This window comes from Tamandua tetradactyla, chromosome 26 (genome assembly GCF_023851605.1).
Source record: "Tamandua tetradactyla isolate mTamTet1 chromosome 26, mTamTet1.pri, whole genome shotgun sequence".
Classification (NCBI taxonomy): domain Eukaryota; kingdom Metazoa; phylum Chordata; class Mammalia; order Pilosa; family Myrmecophagidae; genus Tamandua; species Tamandua tetradactyla.
The window spans coordinates 12,905,806-12,919,172 of NC_135352.1; the positions used below are offsets into that span (position 1 = coordinate 12,905,806).

The following is a 13,367-nucleotide window of genomic DNA, read 5'->3' on the forward strand; positions in this document are numbered from 1 at the left end:
CTGGCAGGAGCATCTGTCTCAAAGCTTCAGAAAAGTTAAAAGTCTAATAAGAGGGCAAGTGCCAAATCAAGAAAAAGGCATACCTGCTTAAAAGCTGTAGGATCTCATGGCGCCCTTCCTGGCCCCTCCCCCACCTCTCACCTGTGCTCCCAGTTCGGATCCCTAGTCCAGCTTCCGCAGGGAACAGATTAATCCTTGTGCACATACTGGGAGCATATATTTCTGGCTCGATCTGTCTGGTGTGGCCTTGAAGGACACATTGTCCCAGAACTTGTCATGCATGTAGAAGTTGGCACACAGAACACTCCTACAGAACCCTTTAGGAGAGCAGTCACGTGGCTGAGTGTTGCCTGTCGGTCATACAGTGCAGTTCCTGAGACCATGAGGAAACTTTTGTAGGGAGAGATGAGGAATTTCTAGGGGCATATGGGTATGCCCAAGACAAGATGCATGTACAGAAAGGACCAGGGAGTCCCCTACCTCTGTTCTCAAGCTATTCTCTAACCTCTTTGTATGGGTAACCTCTGAAAGAGAGCACTGGCCCAGGTCAACCTGCGTAGACAAGGAAAAGTGTTTTCTTTTTTTCCTTCCCATTTTTTGATAGTCCTGGCATTCATGGAAAGCTCTGTCATAACGCTATCTGGATATAAGCTTAAGGAACAGACCCCTTAGAGTCTAAATTACAGTGATGACACATGAAAATATCAAAATGTCCAGGTTTCAGTGAAAGATTACCAACCAAGCAAAGAAACAAGAAGTGATGGCGCAGGTAACAGAGAAGGTTAAAGTATTAAAAACCGTCAGTGGATGGTATCAGACCTGGAACATTCCAGACAAAGACTTTTAAAAAATGGTTCTAGGGGGAGGGTCAAGGGTAGCTCAGCCGTAGAATTCTCACCTGCCATGTGAGAGACCCAGGTTCGATTCCCAGACCTGCACCTAACAAAAAATTTTTAAAAAGTTTCTAAATATGCTCAAAGAGCTAAAGGAAATTATAGACAAAGAACTAAAGGAAATCAGGAAAACAACAGATGAACACAAAGAGTAGTAATAGAGAATATGAAATAAATAGAATATTAATAAGGAATTTATGAAATAAATAGAAATTATGAAAAGGAACCAAACAGAGCTGAAGACCACAGTAACAAAAATTAGAAATTTATTAAAGGGGTTCAACAATCAGATTGGAGCTGGCAGAAGAAGGAGTCAGTGAACTTGAAGGAAAGAGAATTGAAATCATCTAGTCTGAGGAGCAGAAAGAAGAAAGAATGAAGAAAAGTGAACAGAGCTTGAAGAATCTGTAGGATACCATCAGGCAAGCCAATATACATATTGTGGGGGTCCCAGAAGAAGAAAGAGAGAAAGGAACAGAGAGAATATCAAATGAAATAATGGATAGAACTTCCCAGTTTAACATAAGATATGAATATACACATCCAAGACATTGAGTGAACTCCAAACAGGATAAACCCATATGGTGCTATGTTATATAATCAAACTGTTGAATGCCAAAAATAAAGAGATTTTTTTTTCAATCAACTAAATTTATTTTAACATTTGTTCCTCCTATTATTTATTTTTAATCCGTATGTTTTCTGTTTTGGGGGTTTTTTTTGGTTCCAGACGTATTTATTAAGCAGCAACTGTGGGCCCAGCATTGAACTAGAAGCTGGGGAATCAACTGAAACTGAGACAAACAAATCTCCCTGCCCTCATGAAGCTGACATTTTAGCTAGAACAGGCAGAAGATAATTAATAGGCATCAGGACTGGGACTTGAATGAGGCAAGTGGTTAATTTCTTTCCAGAACATCAAGGTAGTTGAAAAGCTATTGAAAAAAAAATAGAATGTATCAAAGTCAGATTAAAACAAAAACATTATTAAAATGAAACCTTATTTTAAGTTAAATATTTTGTTTATATGAAAGGAAGAACTTGTAATCATTTTACTTTCCTTCTTTAATAGAAATGAACTAATCAATAATATTTTCATTATAACCATTGAAGATATAAGCCAGTGTACATTTTTCCTTTTGCCTCAAGTTCTAATTTGGCTCATCACTGCTCTGGGGGATCTTTTTTTTTTTTAATTTTTAATTATTTTAAAAAATATAACAACAAGCAAACACAAGCATTCTTAATATATGATCATTCCATTCTACATATATAATCAGTAATTCACAAAATCATCACATAGTTGCATATTCATCATCATGATCATTTCTTAGAACATTTGCATCAATTTAGAAAAAGAAAAAGATAACAGAAAAAAATTCATACATACCATACCCCTTACCCCTCCCTTTCACTGATCACTAGCATTTCAATCTACCAAATTTATTTTAACATTTGTTTCCCCTATTATTTATTTATTTATTTATTTTAAAATTAATTTTTAAATTTTTTTAGAAATATAACAACAAACACAAATATTCTTAACTTATGATCATTCCGTTCTACATATATAATCAGTAATTCACAGTATCATCACATAGTTGCATATTCATCATCATGATCATTTCTTAGAACATTTGCATCAATTCAGAAAAAGAAATAAAAAGACAACAGAAAAAAATTCATACATTCTATACCCCTTACCCCTCTGTTTCATTGATCACTAGCATTTCAATCTACCAAATTTATTTTAACATTTGTTCCCCCTATTATTTATTTTTATTCCATATGTTTTACTTGTTTGTTAAGGTAAATAAAAGCATCAGACACAAGGTTTTTACAATCACACAGTCACATTGTAAAAGCTGTATCATTATACAGTCATCTTCAAGAAACATGGCTACTGGAACACAGCTCAACATTTTCAGGCAGTTCTCTCCAGCCTCTGCATTATACCTTAACTGAAAGGGTAATATCTATTTAATGCGTAAGAATAACCTCCAGGATAACCTCTCGACTCGGTTTGGAATCTCTCAGCCATTGACACTTTATTTTGTCTCATTTCGCTCTTCCCCCTTTTGGTCAAGAAGGTATCTCAATCCCTTGATGCTGAGTCTCAGCTCATTCTAGGATTTCTGTCCCACATTGCCAGGAAGGTCCACACCCCTGGGAGTCATGTACCATGTAGAGAGGGGAAGGGCAGTGAGTTTGCTTGCTGTGTTGGCTGAAAGAGAGAGGCCACATCCGAGCAACAAAAGAGATTCTCTTGGGGGTGACTCTTTGGCCTAATTTTAAGTAGGCTTAGCCTATCCTTTGCGGGGATGAGTTTCATATGAAAAGACCCCAAGATTGGGGACTCAGCCTATTGCTTTGGTTGTCTGCACTCATTGTAAGAATATCAGTAATTCAACTTGGGGAGGTTGAGTTTTCCTCCCTAAGGAGGGGAGGTTCTCACCATTCCCTGAAGGGGACTTTGCAAATACTTTTCCACTAACTGATCAAATCACTCTGGGATTCATCGGGGAGTCACTCTGGACAAACCAACAAAATCTCATGCCCTATTCAAGGTTCCATGTACTTATGGTGTTCAATTAAACTATCCACATAAGTTATATTGGGAACTGCATTAGTCAAAATATAAATTTTGTACCAAATAAACATTTTTTGCTTCAAAGAGAGAATTTTGAAAGCTGCAAGAGAGATGCAGTGTGTTACAATAAGATTAAATGCTGATTTCTCATTAGAAACAATGGAGGCAAGAAGACGATGGGAGGGCAAATTTAAAGTGCTGAAGCATGAAGATTGCCAACCAAAAATCTATATCCAGCAAAATTGTCTTCCAGAAAGATATTCCCAGATAAACAAATGCTGAGTAATTAGACCACCATTAGACCACCTCTATAAGAACTCTAAAAGAAATTCCTCAGGGTAAAAGGAGAGCACACTAGGCAATTAACTGAAGCCACATGAAGTAAAGTTCTCCAGTTAAGGTAATGATTGACATGGGTAAATATAAATACTGGTACTATTTTATTTTTGGTTTGTAACACCATGTTTTACTTCCTACAGGATCAAAAAGCCAAATGCACAAAATGTAATTATAGATCACATCCCAGAATATATTAAGCAGATAATTAAAAAGTGTTGGCAAAGTCCCTTGAGGGATAGGAGAAAAAATATGGAACTGTTAAACTTTACTACCAGGGAAAACCCCGATACTGTTTGACACAGTATAGGTATGCCTATGAGTTAATTCTGGACTACATCTTTTGTTGCTCAGATGTGGCCTCAGTCTCTCTAAGCCCAACTCTGCAAGTGAAATCATTACCCTCTCCCCTATGTGGGACCTGACTTTCATGGGTGAAAGTCTCCCAGGCAACACTGGAGACGACTCCCAGAGATGAGTCTGGCTCAGGGACTGTGGGATCAAGAATGCCATCCTGGCCAAAAGGGGCAAAAGAAGAGTAACAAATAAGGTATCAGTGGCTGAGGTTCAAATACAGTCAAGAGGCTACACTGGAGGTCACTCTTATGCAAGCTTCAGTTAGACATTGCTACCTATCATAACTTGCCAAGCCCTATCCAGAACCATTCCAGTCAATCTTATGAACATCTAGGGCAATATATAAGATTCTACAAAGGTTCCTTGCACTAGGGTAACTTTCCAGAAAACTTTAACCTCCAGATGGGTCCCTGGACCAGATAGATTCTGAAACCTAGAGGGCCCAGCCTCTCCAGAACATCAGCTAGTTCCGTCTCCCTACCCCATATTATTGACAGCCCTTTCCAATATGGAAAAGTTAGAATGGGCATAGCCCAAATATCCCTAAAGAGTGGGATAGAAAGATCAAAGGTCATGGTGGAGTTATACAGAGATGGTAGTGCGCTGGTTTGAAAAGGTTTATGTACCCTAAAAAAAGCTATGTTTTGATCCTACTCCCATTTTGTAAAGGCAGCCATTTCTTCTAATCCCTATTCAGTACTGTGTGTTGGAAACTTTAATTGGATTATCTCCATGGAGATGTAACTCAATGGAGATGTAACTCCATGGAGATGTGGGTATTGAACTTGATTAGGTGGACATGTGTCTCCACCCATTCCAGGTGGGTATTGATTGATTTTACTGGAATCCTTTAAAAGAAGAAGCACATTGAAAAAGCTAGAGAACAACAAGAGAGAAAGCCATGAGATTTTGAGAGAGCAGAGAACACTGCAGAACCACGAAGCAGAGAGTCCACCAGCCAGCCACCTTTGGAGATGAAGAAGGAAAACGCCTCCCAGGGAGCTTCATGAAATAAGAAACCAGAAGAAAAAGCTAGCAGACTTCACCCTGTGCCCTTCCAGCTGAGAGAGAAACCCTGAACGCTATCAGCCTTCTTGAATCAAGATATTTTCCTTGGATGCCTTAGATTGGACATTTCTATAGACTTTTTTTTTTCTATAGACTTGTTTTAATTGGGACATTTTCTTGGCCTTAGAACTGTAAACTAGCAACTTATTAAATTCCCTGTTTTAAAAACCATTCTGTTTCTGGTATATCGCATTCTGGCAGCTAGCAAACTAGAAAAGGTAGGGTTAACAAATTAGTATGATTGCTTAATCATTATATTGTTATTTCTTTTAGTCTCTGGTATCTTAGAGCAGCTATAAGTAAAAACCTAAAATTGTGAAATTGTAACCCACGTTAAGCTCTGAAATCTCTTCTACAAGTAATTGTGCTAGGCTTTGAAATTTCTTGCTTTTTTTGGTATATATGTTATTTTTCACAAAACAGAAAAAAAATGGCAATTGTGATGATAAAAAATATATATATTCCTTCTAGTCTCCAATGTCTTAGAGCAGCTAGAAGGAAAAATCTGAGATGATGGCGTGGTAGCCCATGACAAACTCTGGGATGCGTCCTGTAACTACTTATTGAAGAATGCTTTGAAAACTATTGCTTTTTTCTTTCTTTGCTTTGTATGTATGTTATATTTTACAGTGAAAAAAGTAAAAAAAAAAAAAATGTAATCATTAATCAGTAGTTTTGGATTCATAATGTATTAACGTGTAATTTGTGACAAGAACAGCATAAAGGTGAAAATGGAGGGTTATAGGGACATAGTTTATATATGATATTGAAATTAAGTACTATCAAAACAAGCAAGATTGTTATAGGTTTAGGATATGTAGTGTAAGCCTCATGGTAATCACAAAGAAAATATCAGAGAATATGCAAATCCAAGGAGACAGAAAGTAGAATACAGGTTATCAAGGGCGGGTAATAGGGGCAATGGAAAGTTAAAGTAAAATGAGTGCAGGACTTTTGTTTGGGGTGAAGGGAAAGTTCTTGTCATAGAGGGCAGTAAGGGTATTGCAACATTGTGAATGTGGTTAATTAATGCTTGGGAGGGGTTGGGATGGGAAGATTTCTGTTGTATGTATGTTTCCACAATGAAGAAGGAAGGGAGAGAGGGATAATGACAATTAAATGCAATACAGGATATTGGATGGGATCTAAGAATGGAGGAGAAAAGGCTCAAAAGGACATTATTGGGACCTTAGAAAAAATTGTAATGTAGGTTGTAAACTTTATATGAATGTTAAATTTCTTGAAATTGATAACTGTACTTAAGGTGGTTACATAAGTGAATATCTTTGTTTGTAGGAAATGTACGTGGAACTATTATGTGTTCAAGGAGTATAATGTTTGCAATCTGTTTTCAAACATTCAGGAGACAGACAGAATGAAAGAATGATATAGCAAAATGTTAAAATTGGTATATCTAGGTATCGGGGGAGTAGGGGTACTTTGGAGTTCTGTGAATGGGCTTTATATATTTTTTGCAACTGTCCTGTAATTTTGAAATTATTTCAAAATAGAAAGGTTTTTTTGAAAAGTGTATACACTAAAATATGTAGGTTTTCTCCCTCCCCAGAGGAAATGACTGTGGACTGCTTGGAATAGAGCCAAACTGCATTTAAATGCATGTGTACATGCACAAAAATCTACATAAATACAGATTTTCGTGGAACATATATTATTCTGCCACTTTCTTTTTGTCATTTAATAGTGTATCTTAGAACTGTTTCCATAACAGCATGTAGAAATCGACCTCGTCCTTTTAAATGGTTGAAAAGTATTCCATGGCCTCAGTGTACAATAATGTATTTAATACTTCCCTATTGATAGTGTATTTGTTTCCATTACCCACTGTGACAGTGCTGCAGGGAACGTCCTTTCAACTGCATATCTAGGTATAATATGTGTCTCTGGGATAAATTCTTAAAAGTAAAATTGCCGTATCCAACAACACATTAAAAGAATTATACATCATGACCAAGTAGGATTCATCCCAGGTATACAAGGATGGTTCAACATAAGAAAATCGATTAATGTAATACACCACATCAACAAATCAAAGCAGAAAAATCACATGATCATCTCAATTGATGCAGAGAAGGCATTTGACAAGATTCAACATCCTTTCCTGTTGAAAACACTTCAAAAGATAGGAATACAAGGGAACTTCCTTAAAATGATAGAGGGAATATATGAAAAACCCACAGCTAATATCATCCTCAATGGGGAAAAATGGAAAACTTTCCCCCAAGATCAGGAACAAGACAAGGATGCCCACTATCACCACTATTATTCAACATTGTGTTGGAGGTTCTAGCCAGAGCAATTAGACAAGAAAAAGAAATACAAGGCATCAAAATTGGAAAGGAAGAAGTAAAACTATCACTGTTTGCAGACGATATGATACTATATGTCGAAAACCCGGAAAAATCCACAACAAAACTACTAGAGCTAATAAATGAGTACAGCAAAGTAGCAGGCTACAAGATCAACATTCAAAAATCTGTAGCTTTTCTATACACTAGTAATGAACAAGCTGAGGGGGAAATCAAGAAACGAATCCCATTTACAATCGCAACTAAAAGAATAAAATACCTAGGAATAAATTTAACCAAAGAGACAAAAAACCTATATAAAGAAAACTACAAAAAACTGCTAAAAGAAATCACAGAAGACCTAAATAGATGGAAGGGCATACTGTGTTCATGGATTGGAAGACTAAATATAGTTAAGATGTCAATCCTACCTAAATTGATTTACAGATTCAATGCAATACCATTCAAAATCCCAACTTATTTTTCAGAAATAGAAAAACCAATAAGCAAATTTATCTGGAAGGGCAGGGTGCCCCGAATTGCTAAAAACATCTTGAGGAAAAAAAACGAAGCTGGAGGTCTCACGATGCCGGACTTTAAGGCATATTATGAAGCCACAGTGGTCAAAACAGCATGGTATTGGCATAAAGATAGATATATCGACCAATGGAATCGAATAGAGTGCTCAGATATAGACCCTCTCATCTATGGACATTTGATCTTTGATAAGGCAGTCAAGCCAATTCACCTGGGACAGAACAGTCTCTTCAATAAATGGTGCCTAGAGAACTGGATATCCATATGTAAAAGAATGAAAGAAGACCCACATCTCACACCTTATACAAAAGTTAACTCAAAATGGATCAAAGATCTAAACATTAGGTCTAAGACCATAAAACAGTTAGAGGAAAATGTAGGGAGATATCTTATGAATCTTACAACTGGAGGCGGTTTTATGGACCTTAAACCTAAAGCAAGAACACTGAAGAAGGAAATAAATAAATGGGAGCTCCTCAAAATTAAACAGTTTTGTGCATCAAAGAACTTCATCAAGAAAGTAGAAAGACAGCCTACACAATGGGAGATAATATTTGGAAATGACATATCAGATAAAGGTCTAGTATCCAGAATATATAAAGAGATTGTTCAACTCAACAACAAAAAGACAGCCAACCCAATTACAAAATGGGAAAAAGACTTAAACAGACACCTACCAGAAGAGGAAATACGGATGGCCAAGAGGCACATGAAGAGATGCTCAATGTCCCTGGCCATTAGAGAAATGCAAATCAAAACCACAAGGAGATATCATCTCACACCCACCAGAATGGCCATTATCAACAAAACAGAAAATGACAAGTGCTGGAGAGGATGTGGAGAAAGAGGCACACTTATCCACTGTTGGTGGGAATGTCAAAGGGTGCAACCACTGTGGAAGGCAGTTTGGCGGTTCCTCAAAAAGCTGAATATAGAATTGCCATACGACCCAGCAATACCATTGCTAGGTATCTACTCAAAGGACTTAAGGGCAAAGACACAAACGGACATTTGCACACCAGTGTTTATAGCAGCGTTATTTACAATTGCAAAGAGATGGAAACAGCCAAAATGTCCATCAACAGAAGAATGGCTCTATAAACTGTGGTATATACATACGATGGAATATTATGCAGCTTTAAGACAAGATAAACTTATGAAGCATGTAATAACATGGATGGACCTAGAGGATATTATGCTGAGTGAGTCTAGCCAAAAACTAAAGGACAAATACTGTATGGTCCCACTGATGTGAACGGACATTCGAGAATAAACTTGAAATATGTCCTTGATAACAGAGTCCAGCAGGAGTTAGAAACAGGGTAAGATAATGGATAATTGGAGCTGAAGGGATACAGACTGTGCAACAGGACTAGATACAAAAACTCAAAAATGGACAGCACAATAATACCTAATTGTAAAGTAATCATGTTAAAACACTGAATGAAGCTGCATCTGAGCTATAGGGGTTTTTTTTACTATTATTACTACTTTTATTTCTTTTCTCTATATTAACATTTTATATCTTTTTCTGTTGTGTTGCTGGTTCCTCTAAACCGATGCAAATGTACTAAGAAACGATGATCATGCATGTATGTGATGATGTTAAGAATTACTGAGTGCATATGTAGAACGGTATGATTTCTAAATGTTGTGTTAATTTCTTTCTTTTTTTTTCTTTCTTTCCGTTAATAAAAAAAAAAAGTAACTCTACCTCTTTCCTTTTTACTTTTTAAAATACTGTCACTAGAAAATGTGAAATTAAAAAAAAAAAAAGAATTGCTTGCAAACACTGGTTATAGTCAATATTTTATGTATTTATGAATCTGATAGATTATTCCATTATGTAGATTATCTTTTATCATAAATTTTTAGAAATGTAACTTCCTACTAAATCTTGCTTTTTCACTTTTATTACCTAAGTATTTTTCTATGTAATAACAAACTATAGGGAAATGGTTTTACCCAAATATGTGTTTATAAATAACATACCATCTTTGCATCTTTGTGCATTTAACTTTTCTATATATCAGGTTGCTTCTTTAGGCTCAATGCCTGGAAATAGTCATAAAGCATAGGTGTTTTTGTTTTGTTTTTTGGGGGGATACATAGTTCAGAAATCAAACCCAGGTCTCCCACATGGAAGGCGAGCATTCTACCACTGAACCACCCATGCACCCTAATCATAGGTTTTTATGAGATCTAATGTATTTCATTTTTTCAAGCTTTCTTACAAATTGTTGATCAACATTCTAAGTTTCATACCATGAACATTATATTTTGTGTTTTTGGTACGTATTCACCAGTATTTAAGTTGTCATTCTTTTTTAAAAATTATTTAAAAAATAATTTATTGAGAGGAAATTCACATAACATAAAATTAACCATCTAAAGTGAACAATTCATTTGGCATTTAGTACATTAATGTTATTTTTGCAACACCACATCTCTCTAGATCCAAAACATTTCTACCACTTCAATGTAAACCCCTAACTTACTAAGCAGTTTCTTCCCATCTCCCCTCCTCCCAGCCCCTGGATTTATCTTCTTGATATTTCACATAAATCACACAGTATGGTGTAGCATTTATCAGGACTTCATCCCTTTGTATGGTAGAGTAATATTCCATTGTTTGTATATACCAAAGTTTGTTTACGTTGATCTGTTGATGGACATTTAGGCGGTTTCCATTTTTTGGGCTATTAATTGTAGCCATCCTGGTGGTCGTGAAGCGCTTTGAGTTTTGATTTGCATTTCCCTAATGACTAATGATGTTGAACAAGCATCTCTTCACGTGTCTGTTTGCCTTTTGTATATTTTCTTTGGAGAAATGTCTGTTCAATTCCATTTTAAAATTGTATTGTATGTCTTTTTATTGTTGAATTGTAAGTGTTCTTTTATAGATTCTGGAAACAAGACCCTTATCAGATATATGGTTTGCAAGTGTTTCCTTCCAGTCTGTATTGTTAATTGTTTTATATCTGTAAATTCCTAAAGCTGAAAAGGTGGTTTTGAGATTGTTTGGAGTAGCTTGTACATCTTAAGGGTTGATGTGTTACAATAAAGAAAATGTCAAATTTTACTCCTTTGCTTCTGCTAAATGGGGTCGGGTTTGTTGAGACTATGTAGTTGGTATTAAAGTTAGCAGATACGTAGCCCATAATTTGTTTACTTGTCAGCATTTAGATTGAAAAGATTGTGCGATCAGATGTTCTGCCATGTGACTTAGGCATCTTCTCTCTGAAAGAAAGTCTTTGTAGAATAACTTTTACGGCCCAGATGAAGTGTTGGATATTAGAGTGATGGACAGATAGGATAAGGTTTTTGCCCTCACACAGGTTACAATAAAGTACAGTCAGATGCCCAGTGTAATATGATAAGCGGTTAACTATGACAATGAGTAACGTTGAGAGGGGAATGATTTATTATGCAGGGAAGTCCCCACATTAAAAGCTTTGCATTCAGTGGTAGAATGCTCACCTGCCATGTGGGAGACACAGGTTCAATTCCTGGCCCATGCACCAAAAAAAAAAAAAAAAAAAAAAAAAGGGAGCTTTGCACATGAGGTATTTCCAAATCCCTATTATATAGAGAATTTAGTATTCTGGTTAAGGACAGTCTCACTGCCAAATAAGCTGTTTAAAGGTTTCCTAATGTGAAAGGGTCAGACTTTATTTTATAAAGAAACAGGGCTACTTGGATTATGATTCTAATTTTATTTTTTTATTAGTTTTTTACTCAAAAACGTACTTTAAATTTTAATAAATTTTTAAATTAAAAATGTAAGTACATGCTTATAAAATATTCAGACAGTCCCAAAGTGTATCAATAAAAATGAAAGTGTTCCTACTTTCCCTGGGTTACCATAGTTAACAGTTTAAACAATTGTAAATATTAGGTGATAATTCTTAATTCTGTGCCAGTAAGCATGAGTGAGTATGCAGATTTTTTTTTTAAGGATACACAGTTGACATCTTACTTATTTAAATCTTATAACTTCATTGTAGTGACTAAGACACATTACCCAGTGTCTTACAGTCAATATTTTTAAGATTAAAGGGCATTTGGAATACAAACGTTAGATGCAGGTCTAAAGAGTTAAGGGGGCTATAACATGGTCTTCAAAAAATAAGTTCAATCTTTTTTTCTGTCTGCAACCAGCTCCTCTGCTAGGGTACACTGTAAGTAAGGTTACTATTCAGTGAGGTCCAAATTTCTTACTTGCAAAGCCAGTGTAATTGGTTTTACTTAACCCAGCTTGTTTGGATCATTTTTCTGTTGTTAGATATTTTAGGAAATGATCAGAAAGAAATATACACACATGCATAAAAATATGGGTGTAAGTATATATACCTATTGTATTCTTGGGAAGAATTTCTCTCTGGCCTTACTGGTATGAATAGTTATTATCCTAAGCAACTGATTAGTATTTATTTGATGGGATCTTTTTTTTAAAATTTTTTTTAACATAACATACAAACACGAACATTCTTACCATACGATCATTCCATTCTTGGTATATAATCAATAACTCACAGTATCATCACATAGTTGTATATTTATCACCATGATCATTTCTTAGAACATTTGCATCAATTCAGAAAAAGAAAGAAAAAGAAAAAAAGCTCACACATACCATACCCCTTACCCTTCCCTCTCATTGATTGCTACTATTTCCAATTTGATGGACTCTTAAAATGATTTGTGTTTTCTTTTGTGTATTGGCTGCTCCAAGGTCAAGAGTCAACTTTGTGGTCTGTTTTTTGCATGTGTATAAGACTTAGCATGGATGAATCTCATTGCTTGATTTATTATCCTTTGGTCCTGAAGAAGGGTGTAGCTTTCCACTAGAGGTTTTCTCAAAGAGGCCTCCTAGGTGTTTTACCCAGCACCCTCCATAGTAAGTTTCTGGGAAACCCTCTAAAACTGGTCCTTCCTTGATCTTCTGGACTTTGATTTAGAAGTCAAAGAAGCCTCCTTGCTTCATGCTTGGTTTGCATTTCTTGCAGGTTTATTAGATGGTATTAGTTTAATGTTCTTAAAGTATGTTCATTTTTGTTTGTTTGTTTTCTAGGTGAACGTCGGCTGTGTACCCAAAAAGGTAGAATTTTAATTTCTTCTTTGTCTGCTCTCCTTTTTCACATTTGGTACATCATGATCAGAATAAAGGATGTTTCCAAATGTATCTGTTATGATTCTTTCTGCAAAAAAAAAAATGAATCGAGAACTCAACTGAAAATGGCTTAAATAATGGGATTTTTTTTTGTTATTTTTCAATAT

At 35.7% G+C, this 13,367-nt stretch overlaps 1 protein-coding gene across 2 annotated transcripts in view; it reads left to right on the forward strand.

The window, feature by feature from the left end:
* Positions 1–13,367, forward strand: part of GSR (glutathione-disulfide reductase) — a 72,326-nt gene that overhangs the window by 23,939 nt on the left and 35,020 nt on the right. For both annotated transcript variants that reach the window (XM_077144432.1, XM_077144433.1), the window contains exon 2: positions 13,162–13,188. In XM_077144432.1, coding sequence (XP_077000547.1) covers positions 13,162–13,188 — 27 coding nt within the window. The remainder of the gene's footprint in view (positions 1–13,161; positions 13,189–13,367) is intronic.